This window comes from Pomacea canaliculata, linkage group LG5 (genome assembly GCF_003073045.1).
Source record: "Pomacea canaliculata isolate SZHN2017 linkage group LG5, ASM307304v1, whole genome shotgun sequence".
Taxonomy (NCBI): Eukaryota; Metazoa; Mollusca; class Gastropoda; order Architaenioglossa; family Ampullariidae; genus Pomacea; species Pomacea canaliculata.
In genome coordinates, this window is record NC_037594.1 from 9,412,756 (window position 1) to 9,437,188 (window position 24,433).

The 24,433-nt window shown below is 43.2% G+C and overlaps 3 protein-coding genes across 6 annotated transcripts; 2 read left to right on the forward strand and 1 right to left on the reverse strand.

The window, feature by feature from the left end:
- Nucleotides 1–6: 6 nt before the first annotated feature.
- LOC112564573 (WD repeat-containing protein 74-like) lies at nucleotides 7–1,715 on the forward strand. Its single transcript, XM_025239485.1, has one exon. It carries the CDS (start codon nucleotides 14–16, stop codon nucleotides 1,139–1,141), a length of 1,128 nt encoding a protein of 375 aa, XP_025095270.1. The 5' UTR covers nucleotides 7–13; the 3' UTR covers nucleotides 1,142–1,715.
- A 1,318-nt stretch (nucleotides 1,716–3,033) lies between these two features.
- LOC112564569 (sphingosine-1-phosphate phosphatase 1-like) lies at nucleotides 3,034–14,938 on the reverse strand. Its single transcript, XM_025239476.1, has 3 exons — nucleotides 10,969–14,938; nucleotides 4,861–4,950; nucleotides 3,034–4,434 (listed from the first exon to the last, which is right to left on the reverse strand). The coding sequence occupies exons 1-3, from the start codon at nucleotides 11,902–11,904 to the stop codon at nucleotides 3,871–3,873; spliced, it is 1,590 nt and encodes a 529-aa protein (XP_025095261.1). The 5' UTR covers nucleotides 11,905–14,938; the 3' UTR covers nucleotides 3,034–3,870.
- Nucleotides 14,939–16,032: 1,094 nt separating this feature from the next.
- LOC112564570 (transmembrane protein 246-like) lies at nucleotides 16,033–23,187 on the forward strand. 4 transcript variants are annotated; one of them, XM_025239477.1, is made up of 2 exons: nucleotides 16,033–16,412; nucleotides 20,915–23,187. In XM_025239477.1, exon 2 carries the CDS (start codon nucleotides 20,977–20,979, stop codon nucleotides 22,309–22,311), a length of 1,335 nt encoding a protein of 444 aa, XP_025095262.1. In that variant the 5' UTR covers nucleotides 16,033–16,412; nucleotides 20,915–20,976; the 3' UTR covers nucleotides 22,312–23,187. The 4 variants fall into 4 exon arrangements, with proteins under 4 accessions (XP_025095262.1, XP_025095263.1, XP_025095266.1 ...); XM_025239478.1 differs by lacking the exon at nucleotides 16,033–16,412 and adding an exon at nucleotides 17,686–18,080; XM_025239481.1 differs by lacking the exon at nucleotides 16,033–16,412 and adding an exon at nucleotides 19,673–19,713.
- The last annotated feature ends 1,246 nt before the right edge of the window (nucleotides 23,188–24,433 follow it).

A 24,433-nucleotide genomic window follows, 5' to 3' on the forward strand; every position in this document is an offset into this window, starting at 1 on the left:
ATTGCCAATAACTATGGCGGCCACGTGGATGTACAACGTGTTTGCTGGAGCAGAAACTGGCATTTTGAAAGGCATAAATACTGGAGAGAAAAAATGGGAAAATCTTAACTCAATTGCCGATGCTAAAAAAAGCAAGGAGATTTTGACTCTCTGCTGGGAAACTGACAGAGAGAACAAAATTTGTGCTGGTCGACGCGACAACACCATCATAACATGGTGTGCAGAGAAACAAATCCAAGAGGAAGGTGAGTTCCAGTGCGAATCTGGGGGTCATATTAAGACCATTGCAAAGCTGAACAATCACTACATTACAGGGTTTAGCAATGGAGTGGTTAAGTTTTGGCATGATGACGCAGTAACAACGTTGGAAAGTGGAGAAAATCTCTACGCTTTTGCACAAAGCAGTGTAGAAGGAAACATCATTGCCACTGGAGGTAAAGAAAATCCTTTAAAACTGTGGGATTTGATTAAAACTAATCAAGAAATTTTTACAGCCAAAAATGTGAGAAATGACTGGCTGAATCTGCGGGTGCCAGTGTGGGTAACGCGGGCAGCATTTCTTGATGCCAGAAGACGGATTGTGACAGGGACTGGATATCATCAAGTTCGACTCTACGACCCACTTTCGCCTATGCGCCGCCCGGTGCTAGATATGACTTTCAGAGAGCATCCAGTGACAGGTCTTTCAGTTCGTCCAGGCATGGAACTGCAGGTTGTAGTGGGCAACACACATGGAGATATGGGACTGCTAGACCTTCGCAAAGGAAAGATGGTGAATCTTTTTAAAGGATTCAGTGGAGGTATTACTGATATTCAGTGCCATCCAACTGCACCGTTCATTGTGTCTTGTGGGGTTGACAGATATGTGCATGTGCATAATATTGAATCTAGGGAACATGTACATAAATTTTATCTCAAGTCACGTTTGAACTGTGTTTTACTCTCCAACGTCTGGTCAGATGACTTGCAAAGGAGTGGGGCAAGTGCAGAGAGTGGAAAAGTGACCCAGAGAGACAGTATGGAGAACATTGATTCAATGGAAGACATAGACAGTGACATATGGGGCAGCTTTGATGTTGTGAAAACTCAAACAGTAAAGAAATCTGCCAAGAAGCGTAAACTAAAAATGGAAGTAAAATGAAAAACATTTGTCCAGAATCATAAGACGAAGAAAAAAAGAGGTAGTGTTGGTAATGGTGTGCTTAGAAATTTGCATACAGTTAATCAGTCAAGAAATAAAGTGTGGCTGTCATGAAAGACTAATATTTGTATGGCTTTATGCAGTATAGTACAATATCATATATTGTAATACTAAGAGAGAGCACCGTTGGTCAGATTGTGCTTATGTCTAAAATTGATGACATTGATCTTCATCCAAAGGCCTGTCACCCTGACAATATGAATCAGGTGTTGTAGGTTTAAATCTTGGCTCCGATACACATTTCTAATGCTATGACCCCTGCTGACAGCTTATTGTCTGTCGACGGTGTTTGTCTAGTGCTCTGGTTTTCTTCACTGTGTGTGTTCATGTTTGTTTTTTCAAAATATTTCCTCTTTGGCTGTGTGTGTGACCTGACCTCTTGTGCTCTACATACTGGTTATAATGATTTACGTGTATAAAAGTATAATGACTTGTAAAGAAATGTTAAAACAGTATACATATACATTAATTTAATTTTGACTATTAAAAATGGTAACAATGCAGTTGGATAAAGCAACAAGCTATGATATGGTGATAATTTTGCTTTAACACTAAACAGGCATCGCAGTGTGTTTTGTATGGTTGGTAGACTGAAACAAGAATATGAGCTCTGAACAAGCAAAGTGTTTTTCACCTAAAAGAAGGTTCGATATGACAAAAAGTAATCTGTATGATGACAAGCCTGTAGACTCTTAAATGATAGTTTATATATTTTACTTTTTGTAAAATCAAACTCTTATTATAATCTGTAATGTGTCTTTGTGTAAGAAGTCAGTCTGATCTTAAAAATACTGGACAAAAAGATTTATTTGTACAGTGTGTTCTGTGGTCATCTGAAGCAAGGATAGTTTAGTCCTTGTTACTCCTTGAGGGCCATAGGGCTTCAACAACACCTCGCCAGCGGACCCAGTTTTGAGCAGCCCCCTTCAGTTGGGCCCATGTGGTTCTGATGTCCTTTGCCTCGCTTTCTACTGTTCTTTTTCAAGTCTGCTTTGGTCTCCCAACTCTCCTCTTTCCCTACTTGGTGTTGGTTTGCACAGGGTGTGTCCATCCAGCCCCATTTGCACTTTTTGATGTCTTGGCTAGTGGCATTCTTGTTGGTTCTTTTCCACAGGCTGCTGTTGGAGATCTTTTCAGGCCATGTTATTCCCAGAATATGGCATAGGCATCGGTCGGTAAAGTTCTGGAGCTTGTTGATGGTGTTTCAGAACCATATAGTAGGACTGCCTTCACATTGGTGTTGAAGATGCGGGTCTTACTGCAGAAGGGTAATGCTCAGGAGTTCCAGATGGGACGTAGGCTGTTGAAAGCATGCCTGGCCTTGTTGATGCCGCTTTTGATATCATCGTCCTCTTCACCATCCTTGTTGACAATGCTCCCCAGATACATGAAGCTAAGATATGAAAGAGCAGGCACAGTTGTCTCCCATGAAACATGCTCACTCCTCAGTTCTTTATCTTTATGCACTTTGTTTGTGTTTGCCATGGTTTTATCCCTGTCCTGATGCTTGTATTTTTTTGTTGTATGGTTTTATTGTCAGTTCATTTGAAGTCTTTTGTGCACAGCACATTGAGTTGACCTCCACACAGAAAAATGTGCTCTACAAATTCCATCATCAGATCAAGAGATGTTTATACAACAATTTGCACAGCTTTCAAGATAAGTGTTTAGAAGGGTAAATACTTTAGAGATGTATTTGTATGTTGTAGCCTTATGGGATCCAATACCTAGGTCCAGCCAGCAAATAAAACATTCTGTTTATTGTGCAGTAAATACCCATAGTCATAGGCGATATATTTTTTAAAAAATCGCACAACATGCACGAGTTTAGATTTATTTCAAACACGTTTTATTCAAGTTAATGAGTTCACTTCATGTTCTTCTTTCGTGCGATATTATTGCCTTTCTGAATGGAATTCTTATAGTATCTCATGATATATAAACATTGCAAACAACTAATGATAATAATACCTGAAGAACCTTACTGCTTTCATAGAATATCCATACAGTCAGTGTAATACTGAAGTGAACATTCAAGATTAAAACCCAAGTAATGTAACAGACATTTAAAAAGGGATGTAATCACATAATTAAAACTATCGTGGATAACAGTAACCTTATTAAAGGTACTTTTTAATAAAAAAAAAAAAAAAGCAGATACTTGATTTAAGGGCACTTAAATTTATGGTAGAATGCAAGTAAAAAATACGTATTTGACAAGTATCTATAACAAAGATGGGATTAACTGAATTTTTATAGATTTCTGTAATAAGAATGTAACAGTGTTAGAAATTTTTCTTGAAACTGAACAAATGATTTGCTGATGGGACTGGATGAGGACCTGAATGATGAACATCAAAACTTCAAAAGAAAAAACAATCGCTTTATTTTAGCAACACTTTTATGGTTGAGTTGTTTGCAGAAATCTCACTTTCAGTAATCCAAGTTGCTCGGCCTGATATTTTTGTGAATGGTGACAAGTTATATGTTATTATGCATTTAAGATCATAAAAATATCTCCGCAAAATGATAAAACATACCTCTTACAATCATGAAATATAACATTTAACCATAAGCATCTGTACTTGAAACATTATTTACATATATGTTCTGTAAGGCAGGAAACTTAACTCTTAAAATACCACGGACACACATTTTTACATCAAGGCTCATATTACTTCACTGTAGTAATGTGGTCTGTCAATTCCAAGGACTGTGAATAGTAGAGGGATGAAGAAAGCAATGACTAGACCTAAAATCAAATAGGTAGTGTACTTGTAGGCCACCAGAACATTTGGATGGTGTGAGTTCACTCTGTCAAGGCCGAAAAGGCTGCTGAAGAAACAAACAGTGAGGTATTTGACCACTGATTTAAGTGTCAGTAGCACTGCCACCCCTACTACAAACTGCAATACAGACACTTTGAGCCATTGCAAAGTGGGCAAATGGGCTGGCAAGGGGACAGCAAAAGGAACCTCTTTTGAAAAGCCAAGCTGATAGTTCAGCCATGCTCCTATTCCAACCCCAACAAGAACAGAAGTGATTTGTACTGCATCTCCTTGGGCAGAGTTCTTGTCCTTTGATGGGTAGCAAATAGTGCACAGTGCTAAGGAGGTTGCCACCAGCACCAGTGGAGCGAAGGGATGTGTCTGCTGGTAGTGATCATAACGTGCCATCAGAGGAGCTAAGCTCATAAAAATGATCAGTGCATATAGCACACCACACACCACATCCTGTACAGACAGAAAAACAGTATCTTCATAGTTTTTTAAAATAGCATCAGAAGAAGTAACATTCTCAAATCGATCTACTTATGTATTAAAAAGCAGTCTGGCAGTCATGCATAACACTGGTCTGGTCATGCTCATGGCTGCATTTCTTTTGCCATCCACTGAATGGCACTATCTTGTTTAAAATGAAATAATAAAATAAATGGAAATATTTGCGTAGCACATTTTAGAATTTAAAAGACGTGACACCACGGAAAAGAAATCTACAGCAGAAGAGGGACATGAGCAGTACTGATTGTAAAAGCTAAAAGAACTATAATCATCAAAGTAATTTTCAAGATTCATCATGAATTAAAAACTTTTTTTTTAATCATGTCCCAATTTTTAACAACAAAGTAGCTGTTCTTATCCTTGTATATAGTACACTACCAGAATAGTGTGGACACCCAGGTAGAGGCGACTATAGCAAGTTGATCCCCACCATAAGGCTGCCACAGCCACCACAAGTATCACAGGTACCTGAAAAAAAATAATTAGATTGTTTATAGACACAAAAGAAAAAATTGTGATTTCCTATTGAGTAATGCATGTACTACAAACAAATACATGAACAGATTTTAATGACTAAAAGTATAAGATAGCTGAAACATTCTGCAAGACCAAGATCTACAGTCATCACACAGGTTCCAAACCAGTTAATCTTACAAGTAAAGATTGAGCTGCCCTCATTAATGCAAGCAGATTCAATAACCAGTGTTATATCACAATTTTGCTGTACCCTATCAAACAACCTTATACAGAAAGCCAAAGAAAAGCTGTTTAGCTGCCAGTGTATTGCCTGATTAACAAAGCAGGTTGACAAGAAACCCAGAGAAGGAGTACATTACTAGAAAATACAAGAAAACAAAATGAGCATCATTATGGGAAAACTCGGTAAATTAATATTACTGGAAGACATTCACGCACACCCCACCCACGAACATACAACCATATATATATTAGCTGTTGAGTTGGTGCGCAGCCTGAACACAAGAAAACAAACCTTGAAAGGAATAATTGAAAACTTACTACAAAACAAACATCATTGGGTTTTCCCAAAGGCCTGTATAGTCAGTAAGCTCGGCTAATGTTATCAAGGTCGGCCTGCTAACAGTGCATCAGTACTATCCACTTTTGCTGAAGTTGAAGGTAAAAGGGAGGAAAGGCAATAAGTACCTATATAAACTATATTTAGAGTCCAAGTCTAATGATATAACGAGGACGATTGATATTGCTTTGTGCATGTTATCAAGACTTGTAGCGCTGTTGCAGCTGGATGGTTGATTCATCAACTGTTCACAGAGGAATGTGTGTATATAGTACTAATAATATTAATCGGACAGTGCAGCAGTGTTGCCGCGGACAGGTGAACATGCTGCCTGAGGAGAAAATGAAAGCCAGAGGATCACCACTAGAACAATTAAATAAAAAGACGACTGGCCGGCAAGCCGACGGGTCTGTGGATATTTTCTTTTTCTTTAAAGAAAGGTTGATGTAACATACTTCACTCTGGGAACTTTTCTATGGAAATTTTGATCCTTTACCGTCATTCTCCTCATTTACTGACCACTCACATGTAAACAACTCTCTGTTCAAGTAGTGTTGTAGACCCTATAGTGCACTTGTCCTTATGTTTGCAGTCTAGGTTACGTTACTGAATGAAATGCAGATATTGACAAGAATGATAAGCAGTTTATTATATTGTAAGAAAATAATTTACTATCACAATTACAATTAATCAATGAAAATAGATATATTGTTATTTTTTTAAACTTTGCTATTAGAAAAATTCAATAAAAATTTTCCTATATGTTCTTAACTTAATAAAATCACAGCACAGACTTTGATAATCTAGCTCTGTCTCTGTGGTTAACATAGTCACGTGTCAGATATTACCTGACGGGGTTCTAGCTGTGGTAAATGTACTTTATTCCGTATCATGGCATCAATTTAATTATTTTTCAATTGCACAACCGCATGTTTCTTTCCCACCTACTTTCTTTGAGGTCTAAGGGTGCGAGGTCAAGTGGGTTGTACGCGTGTGTTTGAGTAATGCAATGCTCATTCCGCAAGTACCCGTGTCCTTTTAGTGACTGAGACAGTGTAGCATGTCGGCATTGGGCAATAGCAGGCTGCAAGGTGTATTGAGAAACCTGTTTTATCATCCTTGACGGAACGAAAGAAGTGAGCGACAGCTGCGTCAGCGATCACGAGGGCCCTCGCACGCACGCACACATACAGATACCCAACCTTACCCCTCCACACTGACACACACACACACCTGAGTTTGATATCTGTGGAATATTCATAACCGACTATACCCAACCCCTTCACATCGTCATCGCAGAAATGAAAGATTCTCTCTTTTTCTCTCATTAATCTGATGTTAGTATGTTCCATACCCTCCCATAACGCTGGCTGTGTGACAGCCTCACCCGGATCAGAGATGTTAAACTCTTTAACGTCTCTACCCGGATCGACAAAACGAAAATCACAGATTTTGGCATGGCAACATACACACAAAACTAAGGCCGTAGCAGCTGTCCACACAGAACCCACAAAGTTCAAAGGCTGAACATCTCTCCAAACAATTGGTGGTGTACATGGATACGTTGTGACGAGGCAGACTGTCCCTGGTGTCCTCCTGCCCTCCTTTTTTGGGCAAACTCGATGTGTACGGACACACACACAAAGCAGATTCGTACACACCGTTGAAATGTAGGTTAGTGATGTGTTGAGACACGTATTTTCCACTTGAGTGCACTCAAGTGCTGCGCTCCCTTGACAGGTCTATCAATATTCAACAACTAAGTCAGCTCAAACCAGGCACTACAGGAGGTCAGGACGGCGAACCCTCATGATCCAACACTAGAGGTAGCGCTGAGTAGACAAGTTAAAAAAAAAAACCCCTGCCAGATTGCAGTTTGTCATGAACCATCTCTCATAACAGACTTGTACTGTCTCTGGAATATAAAGCGGTAGCAAAATACACATACACCCTCCTACCTATGAGGGTAAAATCATGTGTGATGTGAGCGCATAATTACGATCTGCAGCAATCCAGACCCCACGGTAATCCGGCCCATGGTAACACCCGCTGTAGTTCAGGGTAGACCTGTCAATACGAAGCTGTATTTACCATGGTCAAATAAACCAGGAACTCGTTCATGACAGTGCGTGGTAGTCTAGTGCAAAGACAGGATGCCTCCGCAAGATTAAATGTGATTATAGGAAGACATTATGTCTCCGCAAGCTATAATGTCTTTTGTTTACTGATTATAAGAAGATATTATGTGTCCTCAAGATACAATGTCTTTTGTTGGAAGATATTGTTTCTGTTACTACAAACATCTATATATGTATCTCTCTCTCTCTTTTCCCACTTTGTACAGAATGAAAACGTTGCAGTCCTCACTCTTATGTACCTCGAACTAACCGGCTAGTATTCTTTAGCATTTGATTCGAAACAATCATTATTTTGTTTATTTATTGTCGTAAAATATTATATGCCAGTGACTTTTTGAAACGTGTATTATCTGTAGATGGAAATAAATAACAGCTGTGAAAGACATATGCTCTGAACTGACCTCTCATATCACATTAAACATCCTCTCCGGATCACCTTTATGTTTGTATCTGTCTGCAGATTGTATCACAATAATGATGTGTGATTAAGAGCTAATACTGTGTCGGTATCGAGAAACTCGGGTAAGTCCAGGCCTGACCTACCGCTCTTACAGCTTAAGTCTGAGGTGGTATCCCGTTTCTTGTTCATGCTCCAAGAAAGATATATTTCGGGTTAAGGTGAATATAAACCTGCGACCTGACTTCTAATGAGAAGATTTACTCTCAAAATCTCAATAAAATGTTTGCAGAAGCTGCTGTTGAAGCTGCATATAAAACAGACACTTTTGGTCGAATATATTAACTTCTGAGCTGCCTCTGTGAATCCAAAATACTCTCCAGCAGCTGGAGATGTGCCACCGACGGATGTTGAGTTACTTATATAAATTCGTTTCCCTATTTCCTATTAACGGGAAATAAAAGCTTTTATCACAAAGAAAGCCTTTGCTTCTTTCAGCAGCGATACAATATATCAGCAGTTGTATACCCCACATGCAGTCCAATCACGTGACGTCCTGTCGGCGTCCATGTACACTGACGTCTACCGAGACTAACAAAGCCTCTCCGCAGGTTGTCATTTAACAGTTTAATATCCGGAACCGCGATAAACATCACCAACAGACTTGAAATAAACTTGCTATTTAGTTATTTTTCCTTTTTCTTTTTCTTTTTTTTTTTTTTTTTTGCAAAAGTCCTCACTCCGTTGAAAACGACTCAGCCAATAAACTGAAACCCAACAGACCATAGAAGCGTGATCTTCTGTACCTCAGCCAATACGAGAGCTCGCATCATCTTCTCTTCTACATGTCGATGTTAAACCGGAAGCGAATTTGTGCTTTGGCTTCGTTTCAGAAGTTAACGCGTATGTGAGCGGGAAAGGGGGAGGAGGAGAAAGAAAGCAGCTGAGAAATATACTGATGTATGAAGTGGATGTCTTCTGACTTTGACAACTGATGGCTCATTGAACTTCGGTGGACATACAGTGACTTTTGGTGGACGGGGACAAGTTCACTCACACTCTTGTCCCCTTGTTCTCAACGATGGCCCCAGTGAGACACAGCGATGGACTAAGAGCACTAGTCTGACAAAAATACTTTAAGGAACATACACACACATGCACGCAAATCGGAGAAAAAAACCCACATACGACACCTAAGAAGGTGGCGTTCATGGAGTGAATATCTGAAGGAGACTATCTATTGAGACACTGTATAAGTCTGTGGAGCAGGCAAATGCTATCGATGAAGATAGTCTTACCACTGAAACCAAAGCAGCTGCGAAATCACGCGAGCACACAAAAGCAAACGCACATGTTGTGATGCGAGTTAACAATAGACAATAAGCACTGCGCGGGATGTGGTGCCTGCCATCTTCTACGAAACACTTGAGGATTTAGAACCAGTGTAACTGATCTTTACAAACGGTATGATGTATATATCCGACACTATGTATATAGGACTGTACAGAGCATTATGAAAGCCTAGTTATCACCTTCTGGCTCACCGCTCTCCGCCTTCCATTGATTCCCGTTTTATAGAGCAATATATTTCTTGCTCATATGTAGATTTGTTTATTATTAAATACCTTACGGAAATTGACGAATGTGACACCTCGCACCAAGTGATAAAGAGCACCAACCAGCATGGATTGTTACCGGGTAGGGGCGTCGGGTGGAGGTAAGGAGGACATACAAAAAATCGTGCTGACTCGGATTGGGCTGATCAGGTTAAAGTCCGGCCTGTTCCTTGTCAAAATATTGCATCATGTATCAATGTCAAGCAAGAGACACCGAATGCCATCTCTGAGATATAGAGAGAGAATGAAGGAGAGAGAGAGCTCTGCTGATTAGGTAACTTAAGTCTATCTCTTCATCTTTTTTTTAAAACCCTAATCAGCTAGTACTTAAAATCGTCCAGCCTGGAGTTATAAACTCACCGACTAAGAATGAAGAGATTATAATATCTTGCGATGCGTGACAATAATTTTGTCATGCGCATCATTAAAGTTCGCCACGAGTCAGACTGAATGTATAATCCCGATGCTATGACACTAATTCATGCTTAATCATCGGCTGAGATCATCGAGGTCATCACGACACCAATACTCTTTGATGACACCGTCTACTAACCCACATTCATTATGCACTCTTCATCGGGTTCGTTAATGAGCTTCATTAACTAAAGCCGCTACAAAACACACGTGACCATGACCTCGAGCATTAAGACGATGTAGACATTGTAGACATTCCACTGGATTGTCAGGGTGTGCGACCCAGTGAAGCAGCAACACGAGTCCGACAAACGAATGTCACTGCACCCCTATCTTCGTTCCCCATTATGCTGCGATAGCTCGCCCCACCCGGCTGTAAACAACATACCTGCGGATCATCACGTCCCACGAGAAGGCAAAGGGTTGGGTGTGTGTGTGTGGGGGGGTAATGGGAGAGGAAGAGAAAAAAAATTTATACGACGAGCAAGATAATTGTTGACACAGTGTCAACACTCAGCTTGCAGAGTCGGACTTGGATACACAGCAGTACGGGGCTTTCACCTCAACTCTTAATATATATATACCACTTCCGCAGTGATTCTTCCTAAATGAATACACCTCTAGTTTCTTTCTTTCGTGTTTCGTTCGCTCGTTCCTTCATTTATTTCTCCTCTCTTTCTCTTTGGTGTGTGTGTGAATTCGTAAGTACAACTCTTTACTTGCGAAAAAATTGAATATCTTCCTGAAAAATTGTGTCTAACAGTCGTGTAAAAATTCAAGGCGAAGATTTGTCAGCTATCGTCCGTTATCTCAAGCTGTGTGACATGTGGAAACAGAGGAATAAAAGTTGTGACTGGTGATGCAATGAGCAAATACTCCACTGACCTCATACCGCTCCAGTACCAGCTTCGCCAGCAGGAGGGGGATTCCGGTTCCAGCCATGGCATGGGTGGAGGGCATGGAGAACTCCTGCAGGTGCTGCGTCTCCAGGCGGATGACAGGTGGCGAGGGTGGACGAGGCCAGCGCAGGTAGTCCTTGGTGGCCTGCCCCAGGTACATGACGAGGCAGAACATGGTGCTGACCTGGCGGGTCACCACGGCGTCGAAGGCCCACAGCATGAAGGGGAAGGCCGTGAGGTAGAACTCCTCGTTGCCCAGGGTAGCGCCCATCTTGGCTAGCCACTTCAGCGGCGGGTACCGGACCTGTATTCGGGTAGCTACCTTCGTCGTCCGACCGAAGTGCTGGGTGGACGGAACAGGAGATGGATGCGACAACCTGTCCGCCGCCGCAAGGGTGGCAGAGCTGGATGCGACGCAGACGGCCGTGTGGCTTTCGCCAGCGGCACCCACTGCCGCGTCGTCGCCATCCTCCAGACATGGACGAACGCCACCGTCGCTGCCGCCGCGACCACTGAGTTCGTTTGCGCTTGCCGCCGCGGTTGCCGCCATCTTCCTCCGCGCGGAATCCGTCCCATTAAGAGAGCGATACGCGTGACCGTTGCCGGCGAACGCCGCACCGTTGGAGTCTGCATCGCTGTAAGGAGTTGGCTGCTGCTGTTGCCGCCACCGCGGCGGGGATGCGTTGCCGTTTGCAGCAAGGCTGTGCTGCAGCGCCGGGTGGCCAGTGCTTCCGGGTGCAGCGGGTGTGTCCATGCGTTGCCGCGCGACGCACGACGACGCGCTCGGGTGCGGCTGCTGTTGCTTGTTACTTGTCGCACGGGCATCGTCCCCCGGGACGTCCGCGATCAACCGGACACCACACAGCTCCTGGAACTCGGCGACGTGTGTCGGATCTCCCAGCCAGCGAAGAAGTCGCGCCATTTTTTCCAACTATTCTCACTCTCTTCTGTTTTAGCTGTTGACGCCTCTACTCAAGGTAAGACCGCACAAACACACTCGATCCTCCTCACAGGAAATAGTAATCCGCCCAGCACTTGAAAAAACAACAACAGCCTGCCTCTTGACCAGCGGAGACGCGGCGAGATAGACTTCGCTCGACCCTCGCAGGTACCGTCGCTCCCTTGAGCTCTCTATAACTCCAAGGGCCTGTCGTCAATCACTGCGCAGCCAGCCAGCCAGTGAACCAGCCAGCCTACAGGCCCGCTGCGCCCCTCGCGACGGCGGGAGAGTCGTACCCTGGTTACCTTGATCGGGTGGTTCAGGTAGCTGAGGTGACAAGACAGCCTCCACCGCGCGTGTCGCCAACCACTGTTGCTGCTGCTTACTGCGCCGCTGCGGGGAGGGTCGACATGGACCGATCTTTCTACACAATGACTCAGCAAGACAATAGATGACGATGGAAGATGTCAGAGAAAGAGTAGTAGATAAGTATTCACAGAAACACACACACACAGATGCACACGCGTACACGTACATATAACATATACATATATACACAGCATAAACAACACAAAAATGGTAACAACACTTCCTTTTTTTTGTTTTCGCTTAGCGCGCGAATAACATTGTGTGCGTGCGTGTTGTTGTTTCTGTCACCTGACTCACAATACAAGAAAAAACCCTGACATCAACTTTGTGGTGACAATATATAAATGCTCGCTAGGACTGTCGACACAGTAATCGCAGTGATGTATGTCACGTGAGTATGATGAAATCATTAGGTCACTTTTGTCCTCTTTGGAGGGAAACAAACACAAAGCAAACAGTTATAATAAACTTCCCAGGAAAACTCGGTACAGTGGATCTCCAAAACATTTTCATGAAAACTGTGTCCAGCTCATCGCGAAGCACGGTTGCAACGCACGTAGGATTAGGACACCAGGAACTCCTACTACTTGCAACAGTCACGCGACATCAGCTGGTCTGGTTTGGCCACGTGACACGTCATGACACTTTGACGAAGACTGTCCTTCAATGACAATAACAATTGTTTATTAACGAGATGGAAAATAAGAAAGGCACCTTGAAGGGCAGTGGACGCTGCGGTGGCCAGAGGAAGAACTAGTTTGCGAACTTCAAGGAGAGGACTTCATGGTTGTCCTGTGGAGGACCTGATGACTACCGCCCAAGACCGGGGTAGGTGGTGGGTCTTGTCAGCTGCCGCGTCTATCCATTTTTTTTTTACCCCACCCTACCCCCAAGACAGTTACAAGTCAAGGGATGAATAAGACATTAATCGCTGATCCACCGACACAACGAATACATAAATAAGTAAATGGACGACAACAATTAAAACATTTGGTGCGTTAGGTGAGATAACCTCAACAACTGCACGCTCTGTCTTTAAACAGTTTAACAATGTGGAAACAATTATAATATGTGATAAATTCTACGGATAATGAAAGGGAAAAAATCGAAATACCGTATTTCCTACACTTACAGATTATAACAATCGCAACTTTCCTCAACTACATACATACTTTTTCTTACTTTATTAGACAACGTACAAACCTTTTGTGTCAGAAATCTACCAAGGATTCACAGAGGAAAACTCGGCATTGATGACAAACGTATTTTCGTCATTTTGTTGTTGTTTGTTTGTTTGTTTGTTTTTGCAGCGTGACCAGAACAGTTCAGTCCAGAGGATTTATTTTCTCACGTAAGGAGAAAAGGACGACATGACCAGATAACACCTCAAACACAAGGAAATGACTTGAAAAAAACGTGTTAAAGCTCACAGACGGATCGTTAGAGCTGCTGCCGTAAGACAAGAGAGTGGGTGTTGGTGGGTGTCAGGGGTGTGTCATGTGTACATACATTACGAAGGATATTAATGATGGTACAATATTATGTAAAAAAGGCGATATATATATATACAGAGAGAGCTATAAAAATATAAGACAATATAAAGATAAAAGAGGGAAGTCCACAAGGTGCTACGGATCTTTTCATTACCATCTTCTGTTATCTTTATTCAATCGTCGTGAGGATTTTTTTTAACGCGGCCTATTCACTGCAGTCATAGGCTACAAAGATTTCGTAATCTGTAATTGCTATCAATTATTGCAGCCATCACGTACTTCACAAAGGCACCTGTGGAGACGGCACATACAATCTGATTTCAATTAAGGTTCCTCAGGTGACGCGAACTGTAGACAGCTGCAGTAGAGGGAGTGTGACAGCAGTGATCCCCTCCCCACTAAACCAGGACATTGATGTCCTGGTGTTGACATACAAGGCCTTTTTATTGTCCTTCTATAATGGTAGGTGGTATATTGTTACACAGCCGCTTTTCTCAATCTGCTGGCGTGCTTTTCTGTCATCGTTAGGTTCACGCGAACCTCTTTCTCTCTGTGTGCGCATAATTCATAAAAAGACAAAAAAATCTTTTTAATTTGTAAGATACAGTTTGTGACAGGTACATCTGTTTTACTATTACCCGAATCTCTATCTGATAACGATATTTTACGAGCCGCAGGTGCGGGATACGTCTTGCAAAATACATTTTCTTTGCGGAGGATCATGTCCTTGGGCCTGTTGACCTGCTGGGAGCGAGAAAGGGTCAGATCGTGACAGCTCTGTGGTTCGATGGCACAAACACCACCACCCACACCCACACCCACTGGCTCGATAACGATGGTGTGACGACCTTTTGCATTATGAACTCAACTACGTCATTGTCGTTCTCTACCTTGGCGGTGCATGTGGGACGGTTGAATGTATATAACTACAGCACGTCTAATGGTGCATCAACCGAAAGTGTTCATTATTTGAACGATACGTTTTCTGTTGCTAGAAAAAGTTATTTCTGAGATATAATACCTTTACAGCTGTCTCGCTTTCTCAAAACGTGAGGCTCATGATTCTGATATAAATGCATACATCACTTCAGGACAATCAGGCTAATAAACAAATAAGAGAACACCAAAGCAAACAAACAAGTTACTTCTGCGCATCTTACTTGTCTTTGTTTACTTCTGTTGAAGTCTTTATAGGACTCCATTCCTGTTGCGCCATCTCCTGCCACGGCCTGACCAGGTCAAGGAGGCTCATGATGCAAGATAACCCAGTTTATGATGTGTGTGTGTCCTTTACTATTGGCATGCAGACTACGAAACGTATAGCGATTACAGGTTTCGCTTTGTATTTAAAAACAATCATGCAGTGAAAATAGAGCTGGCCTCCTTCGAGACCATGGCTGGGTGTAAACTCATCTAGCACTTCAAAACATTTCAGTCAGGCTCATTAACAAATTCAGTAAGTGTAACAAATAATTTTGTAATTTCTCCTAGTTTGTAATTTCTCCTAGTGAGATAATAAAGTTAAATTGAATTGAATTGAATTGAATTGAAATAAGATAGAAAGTTAGAGTGAGCATAAAGACAACGCGTATAGCGGTAGATGAGAAAGGTAGACATCGACAAGTGACAAGTGTACCAATGACAATTGACAAATTTGTTAATCATAATTTTTTGCTGTCCCAGGTTCTAGTTTCTGCAGGCACTGAAAACAAATGGATCCACTTTGAACTTTGTCAGACAACTGTAATAAGAATAAGAATTAAACTACTGAAATAGAAGGATATTAGATAAGCTCATAGAGTGTAAAACATGTTCTCTGGACAGTCCAATCATGGATGTGTATTTATAAGTTCGTGATATAAGTTCGTGGTCCAAGGAATGCGACAGGTCAGGGAATACGGGAATGACGAACTATGTAAGAGAAGATAATTCATAGAAGCTCTGTCTCAGGTTGAGCAGAGTATATTCCCTTGATCCGTTTAAATCCTTGTGAGAAGTGAGTAGGACTCGAAGTGTGTGCGCGCGAGCCTGTGTGCGTGTGTAAGAGAGAGAGAATGAGGGGAATAAATGAGAGAACAAAATAAAAAGCTAAACAATGAGCGAAAGACGTGTTTGGTGAACATAATTATAGTGTAGGACTGTATAGGTAGTGCCTTACAAGGGACACTACTCGATCGTACAAAGTCGATTCGGGGACTGATTTCCCCTGCTGCTCCATAGATCCATTTTGTGACCTCAGTACTCAACCTTTTAAATGCTTTTTTTGCATCGAATTAGATGCGAGTACAATCGTCTTCCTGGGGTTTTTAGGGTGGATGGGAGGTAGTGACAATGACCTAAACTTCAATTGCTACAACCGACGTGGTGAAAGGGAGAGAAGCGTGTTATTACGCGAAAGGAACGAAGTTGTCTGCCTGTTGTAGCGACGAAACAGTCACTCGTGTGTGTCTAGGTGACTCAGGGAGCGTCGAGTACACGATCATCTTATGCTGTTCACACATCTGGCACCGCAGGCGCGAAAGCAAAGGACAATCAGCACAACGCCCATAAATGTTTGTGAACAAGCAGTTGGTGTGACTCTTGGTCTAGACTTCCGGTTGTGTCGTGTCTGATGAGATACCTTAGTCGGTAAGTAATCACTGGCCGGAGCTCCACTCACAACCTTATGCATCTAATGCTCTAGTTACGGTGAACCACTGGTGGTTCGATGCCTGCACTGTGGGACCTTTATGTTCTATCTCGAAGCAGACTGTTGCAAAGCATACAATACGGAGTTCTAACTGCCTTTTATATATTATTCCGTTCCCATCATTTTTGGTGTGGAATGGGGTTTGGGGAAGAAACTCAAAGAAAGAAATAGAAGGAAAAGATTGTTTTTCAAAAGTAGTGTGATTTTTTTTCGGTTAGCCCTCTTGACCTGATGTCAATATCTTCTCATAAATTCGTAGCTATATATATATGTTTCTCGCTAGTTTTCATGCGTCCTGCGTGAGACGAATTTTCCTTGATAGGCCCTCGGCATTGTGCAAATCTGCGTCTGTCTGATGACAAGTAAAAACACTCGGAAATCTCTGGCCTGTGCAAAGCAGGCTTTCCGGAACACATTCTTCACAAGCCTATGTTTCCACTATCAGCACTTGATAGCTAAGTAGCCGACTAGTTAAGCATGCACGGTAAAAGAGGCCAGACCGCCTGTCAACTAATGTTATCTATCTCACATTCAGAGTACACAGGTCAAAGAACTTTGTGTGTGCCTCTAGAGGTGGTGGTTGGGAACTTGTGTTTAGCGCCGAACCACCAACTACATGGTAAAGCAGCCAGCCCTGTATAGACTGCCACATACAGAGAAAGAACTGCGATGAGATCTGAACCCAAGACAGCCAATGCTCACAGTATTGGTGACAGGCGCTAACCGTTTCGCCATCAGACTGCCCGTGCATACTACAGGAGAGCAAAATCAGCGATTTGATGAATTAATGACTGCAAAAGAACGGTCACCAGAGGCAACATGACCCTTTCCGACTTTACAGGAAATCTATATTCCCCCCTGCCCCTCTAACTCAACTCCCATCACACGCGGCGACGAGCGGCCGACTACCGCGTTGTCAGAATGGTGGTCTGAGCTGAGGGCGAGCGTGTGCTGAACACATTTCTCTGCATCCTTCAACTGCCAAGTAACACACCGGATGCAGTCACCGCACGGCATGCGAATGTGTCCAATTACTTTACTTAGATTCGCATAGAGAAACTGAAATTTTGTAACTAAGTCATTTACAGTGAAATATTAGTCTAAACACGAGCTTCTGGTTTGCTAAAACTAATGTTGATTGAATGGACACCAGCCTAAACGAGAATAGGCAGCCTGCCAGACGGCTGGGTCTCTGACTGAAGGCGTGAGCCGGAACTGCGCCGGCCAGCAGCTCGGAGTGCAGCTGTGGAGGGCTCACACATGACGTCAGCGATGTCTGTGGTGCGACGTTTAGTGGCAGCCTCGACCCGGATGATCAAACTGAGCTGGTTTTTGTAGGTCAGGGCGGGTCGGCTGACGTGTTACCTTCGTGCTGTCAGCCACCGTGGTACGACACACTTAGCAAGTAGGACGTGGAGCACGCGAAGGTGGCTGTGACCTGTGTACACACATCACGTCGTAAACCATTGCCATGTCGCGTGTAGGCGGTGAGCAATGAGAACACGCCTGGTACACGGGACACGCGGTGTGTTTTGCCTTCTCTAACTGTGGGTCAGGATCAGAGAAGAAAAAGTTGCTTACTTTTTAAAGGGGATAATTAAACACAGGTAGGTTCTAGTGTCCTATTTCTCTCTGTGTGTGTAGCGTGCTTTATTCGCCTTTGACAATTAAGTTTTCCAGCAAAACGAAAATAAGCTTGTCATTTGACCAAAATCGTGTTTACCTTTGAGTGGCAATATCATTTACAGTATAAACACCATTTAATCAGAATAGTTATGCTGTGGAGGGCTTTTAAGCTTTCTTATTTAGAACTCGATCTTACTTCATTTTGGGACCCGGAAGCAATTACTTACACTAAATAGTGCCAGTACTACCGACCATAGATCACAATTTGTAGATCCATACAGATATTGTACCACCATGATTATTCTCAGAGCATAGTGCAGTCTATAAATGAACGAGAACCTATTCACACTGCTTAGTGAAAAATTATGCACAGTAGAAAGGGAGAAGTCATTTACACGATGCTATTTACACCATGAAGCTAATTTACATTACACGTTGCCGAACCATCATGTGGGTCACGTATTTAATAATAATATAACCCAATAAAATTAAAACTAAACCTTCGATAGCTGTTTTATTATAGATACTACAGCAAAGATGGAATACCAGTATCGAAAGCATGTTGAACACAGCCAGTGGCCAGTCCATTCCACTGTAATTTTATTTAGCATTCTCTCTGTATTCTATACTCTATTCTTCTTTGAGTCCGTGGAAAATCTTCATAACACGAAAACTTAATTATTAAAAATGGTATAAAGGTCGCATGATAATTGTTTGCTAAATAATAATTGCTAACACAGACATACATGGCAGTCCATGTGTTTAGGACCTTGGATTTTGCAAAGGCGTTGAGGTCAGAGTCCAACTGTCAAGGGAACGCAGTGACTAGGAAGTGGTCACACCCCCTCCCTAACATCGCAAAAATTCATCTAATTTTAGTCGGAGGATTACTTTACAGCCCAGTTCCCTCCGCCTTTCTCACAGAGACTGCGTCTGCACAGAAGATTTGATGAATTGTTGGTCAATCAATTTTAATTTTTTTCTCCGATACGGCAAGGTGTTCGTGAGTGGTGTTGTGTGTAGCAATCATTGCCTCCCCTTGACTGCATCCCAGCCTCAGCTGAGCGTGCGTGTACATAAGATTGTTTCTATATAGGAAAACCACAGATAGTGTTTTGAATGAATAAAATGTTCATTAGTTGTAAAAAAGCTTGCGAATAGGAGCTCATGACGAAAATATATATTTACATGAGTGTTTTGTTGGACCCGTTTTTTTTTTCCTTCTAAAGAAAACAACTACATGTATACTGGTTTCCACTAATTGTTAAAAAAACAAACAAACAAACAAACAAACAAAAAAAAACAAAAAAACAAAGTTGATTTATGAATCCAAATTGTGATAGGAAGGTTAGAATTGAGTCCAGGTAGAAATCTTGATACACCCGATTTATTTGTGCTTTTACTTTTTCCCTGTTTGAGTAATAAACAAATTATTTTTTTAAAACTTTTCTGTCATTTTAGTAGCTCATACCCTAAAAATTCAAAACATGACTGTCTGATCTGCCCCTGTACCGGCTACAGAATGATTAGTCTGCTAGGTAATGCGTAGTCTCGTGTCAGAGAGTCGCATATAGTAACATACATATATTGGAGTGGCATCCCTTGGCCTAGCAGGTTTGAAGGAGGTGGCTCTCCACAATTTTTGAATTTTTATTAGTTTGTTGTGTGTTTGTGCCCATTGTGTTGGCTGATGCTTTTGTCGTTGCGGCGCAGGACTGTTTGACTTTTGTTTTCTTCTGCGACTTTCGGATTTTCCGCCGACTGCCGTTTTTTTTTCCTAACGGTTTTTTTTAAGATCTAACAGACAGTCCTTTGCTTCAAAAATGTTCGCGCAGTTTCTTCTACTTTGTGATTGTATCCATACCACCAGGTTTCCGGCGATTTCAGCTCTGGTAATCCGAGTTGATCTATTCTGCGTTCATACTGACGACTTAATGGTTTTCTGAGCTGTTAGATCTGAACACAGGTCCGTTGGGAGCCAGCACGGGCCCCGGGACAGACGACTTGCTAAAACAAGTAGCTGGTCAAGTTCATAGATTCAAGAGTAGGAAGAGGCTAAAGACAGACAAACGTTATGTCAGACAAATCAGTAACAAAGATTTGTGCTTGCTCCGAATCTCATCTGATTCTTAACGACCCCATCTTGCATTGCTTACATACCTTCATTGCTTTAGGCTGTACTCTTGTACCTCATCTTTATGTTGTTCAGTATCTCTGTACATACCTCCCTGCCTTAGGCTGTTGTCTTTCATATATCATTATTAGTCTTCGTAGAGAGTGTGCTCTATCATTATTATTATACATTATTATTCTCCACCAGCAAGTCAGGCTTACGACAACGTCTTTAACGGCGTGGAACATCGCTATACAAACCGACATTATTATATATATAAAGAGTTAATCTCCAGTTACGTAGCTGGCAGCAAAGCAGCAGTTTTAGCTGTGGCGTCTTTATCTCCAAACCATAATCTGTGGTTCAGCAATCGCGATATTTCTTTGACAGTTCTGGAACTTTACTCGATAGTTTAAAGTACATACAAAAATTGTCGTTCACTCCATTTCACGTATAGCAGACTTGTCAGGCCGGGGTTGATGCCTGAAGAATGTAAACTTGACACTTCAAGTCTCAATTCATGGAATAACTTGTTAGCAGGCGAAATTCCAAACTTTGTCACGCAGTTTTTGAGTATAACTATGTGTGAGACAAACTGTTTACAATGAGTTGTGGTTTCTGTATTTTTTTCCTGGAAAAGTTTTGCCGTAGTTACACACAGAGTTTTTACCTAGTACTAATGTTTGTTTTGTTTTTTTTCAGTCATGTTTGTTGCCAAGCCTTCTGACATGAGTTCTTGACAAGACCTTCCGCGAACGGCCATTATGAGGCGCTTGACACTGGCCTGCAAATGTAGCGCGGTCCGTATGCGGCCTGCGGCCTGCTGCTGCAGCATGATATGCCTGCGGTCAACGGCACAATTTTTGCTTGCCAGCTTCCTCATCGTCGCACTGACCCTTCTAATCCCTGGCTCACCGTTGCGTCGCCACCTGCTGGCTGACGCAGACGCGACACGTGACGTGATACTGCGTGACAACGAGCTGAGGATCCAAGCCAGCCAGGCGGTTCTGGACGCTTACAAGGCGCAGCTGTCCTCCCCCAAGCCTAAACCCTCCTCTTCAAACCCACGCCCTCTGGTCGAGTATGGCGCTGATGTCGGGCTCACAGTGTTGACCATGTCGCGGGGGCTGCACCTGGTGAAACCGGTGACTTACCGCACTCATTACCTAACGCAAAGCGTGGCGCGACTTCTGACGTTGCTGAACGACACGTCCTTGACCCTCACATACCGCCTGACCATCTGCAACGTTGACGAGAGGCCGGATGAGTTCACGGAGGCCCAGGAGCTGGAGGTGCTGGTGCCCACGACCAAGCGATTCGGTGCGATAGTAGGGGAGGCTGGATCCTCCCGCAGGACAAAGGCCACGCGCTGGGAGAAGTTGAAACACGATTACGTCTACTGCCTGCAGGACACACTGGCCCGCGGTGTGCGCTACGCCTTTCTGGTGGAGGATGACGCGCTGGCACATGATCACTTGCTGCACGTGCTTGAGCACGTCTTGCGGACGGTAGTGGAGGCACCGAAGACCCCATCCGTGACCTACGTAAAGTTCTTCCACCCCCAGCGCCTGCTGGGTTACTACAGCCTGGAGGTGGAGCGCCTGAGCGAGCTGCTAGCCCTGTCCTTGACCCTGGGAGCCGCGCTGGCACTGGGGTGCAGCTGCAGAGCTCCCCATCGTGGTCAGGGGGATTCCGCTGGCAGCAGCGACGGCGGTGGAGACAACCGCAGCACGGAGCGTCGGCAGCTGTGGTTGTCGTGGGCGTGGTGGACTGCCCTGGTGGCCGTGGCGGCGCTGGCTGTGGGGCGCGAGAACTTGCTGGAGCTGCGGCGCTTGTCGATACAGCTGTACCAGGTGACCCCCACCCCGTCTTGCTGCACACCTGCCATGCTGTTCACGAAGCAAGGAGGGCAGGAGATCATCGACCATTTGCTGAGCGTGACGTGCACGTCCAGTCAGTCCACGGACTTTTGGATCGACGAGTTTCGTCGCCAGACTGGCGCTAGGGCCTTGCTGGTGCAGCCCAACCTTTTCACTCACATAGGCCTTGTGTCTACACTGAGGGATAGTGAGGTGAACCCGTTGGTCGTGGCCAGGTAGCATACAGGGCTAGTCCGTCCTATCCTGCTTGTTTTCGCGGAGAGTCCGGATTCTTTAATCTCTCAGGCAGTCTTGCTGACATGACGTATGTAAAGCGACTGAGATGCGACCTGGAGTATGAAAGACGAATGCATGGCTGAAATAGCAGAGCCTAGTCAGTTTATCTAAGATAAAGCTTCAGATACACCACGATATGTTTTGTATACGAAGTATTGGTAAATGGAAGACAGCGAGAAAGTGGGTGTAAATGCGACAAGATGAGTTGTAAGAGACTGCGAGAACTGTGTGTGCACTAGAGAGAAAGTAATTTCATGATCTATTTATCTGAACCACTCAGTGGTTTATATAGCAACCATCCTGTGATGTAGGATTTTGGAGATGATCTCATCTTACCACCATAACTAACCCTGACCATTTGTTAGAATTATGTCCATTTGATGCTTTCTTCAGTGCATCTTTCTTTAGTGCATCGTGCTGAATCATCAGGATCGTGCAGCAATATGAATCAGACCTAAAGGACTGTTCCCCCTTCATCTTCACCGTCTGATCAGAACGGAGTGTCCGCTTGATTTTGGGCAGTGCACACGTCGCCTACATGAAAGATTAATTGACATTTATTTCTTTCGCAACAGTAAACTACCCAATTTTATCTTGGAGGAACGAGTTCGGGAATGCCGAAAGAGGAAGGTTATTAACAATCACAAATGCCTAAACTTCGTAAATAAACATTTAAGACTTTATTGAATCGTTCTTGGTCATCGATGAGATCGAAGGACGACCACATGGATTTATGGCGTTGTTCTACTTTACAACTTTAAAGAAATTTTAAGGCATGAAGGTTCCAAAATAAATAAAGCTGCTGCTCTATGCATCGTGTTTTACCTTCTTGTACTCTTTCTCTTTTGTCAAGTATGTTTCAACGCTGTTCGTGTCTCAGAGAGGACTATTATTTTGCGTTTTTGAACTTTTACCAACTGTTTGCTCTCGTAGATGTGTACATAGTTCCTACTGTATGTTTGAAATGCTGTATCTATTTTTTTTTCTTTTATTTTTGTAAACCCAATCTTCTATGAGCTGTCAAATACTTCAAATTTGCCACCAAAGAAAAACGGCTTATGTGTTCTGTAGAACCTGTAGAACGCAGCTGAGATATGAGTTGGAGACTGGTCTATGTCAAGATGGGTTTCAGAAACTTCAAAGAGCACTTTCTCTTTTTTTTTCCCCCTAAGTCTTCTCCCATTAACCCCTTCTCCCCATTCCGATCACAGACACATATATCTCCTTTTCAGATAATACTTCTTTGATAAAGCGCTCAAATGTAAGCAAAGCAGCAAAGCATCCCTGATATATTTTCGCCGTTCACGCGCTCGACTGCCACAAGCAAAGTAACCCTCACTTCGGCCTTTCTTATTAATTTACTGATTGACTTACGCTGATTACCCCAGCCAACCGTTAGAAACGTAAGCAATTACTCGTGGCTGCTTTCTCCTCCGCGACACCGAGAACTGATGAGGCAGTCCTGCCGATGTTATAATTAGTAACTGTTCAATTTTGGATGACCTTCTGTCGAGGCACCACGTCGGAGGTATAGCAGGGACGAGCAGGATCTACTGGCCTCGGGCGACAGGAAGACGGCTGCTGTCGGAACTCACCTTCACACTTCATCGGCCAGAAGCACTGCACTTCATCTCGCTGTCTGCTGTCTTACTAATCATGAATCGCGACGCGACCCTTGTCTGTAAATATGTGCATCCTCATCTGGAAAACCGCTCGCTTTTCCTTTCCTCTTGGGGTTAGGGAAGAGAGAAAGCGCGCACAATCTAAAAACAATTGTGTAAGTAGTGTTCAGTTTTGTAAGTTTGTTTATAGTTTTCTCGTGAAGATAAATGTAAAGGGGTCCCTTAACCTAGTGACATTTTGATATGCTCACCGTATCTAGGGAAAGGCATGTTGATAAATTAGGTAAAGTAGGTACTGAGCGGATAGGTAGAGATTTGTAGTCACGGGCCAAAGCAAACTCCCGAACAGGAAACCTCCTGCATCGAAGTTTCGAGCGTCTAAGCTGCGGGCGTCTCTCTCTAACTCCTCTCCCCACCACCACCACCCCCACAATCCCTCGGGC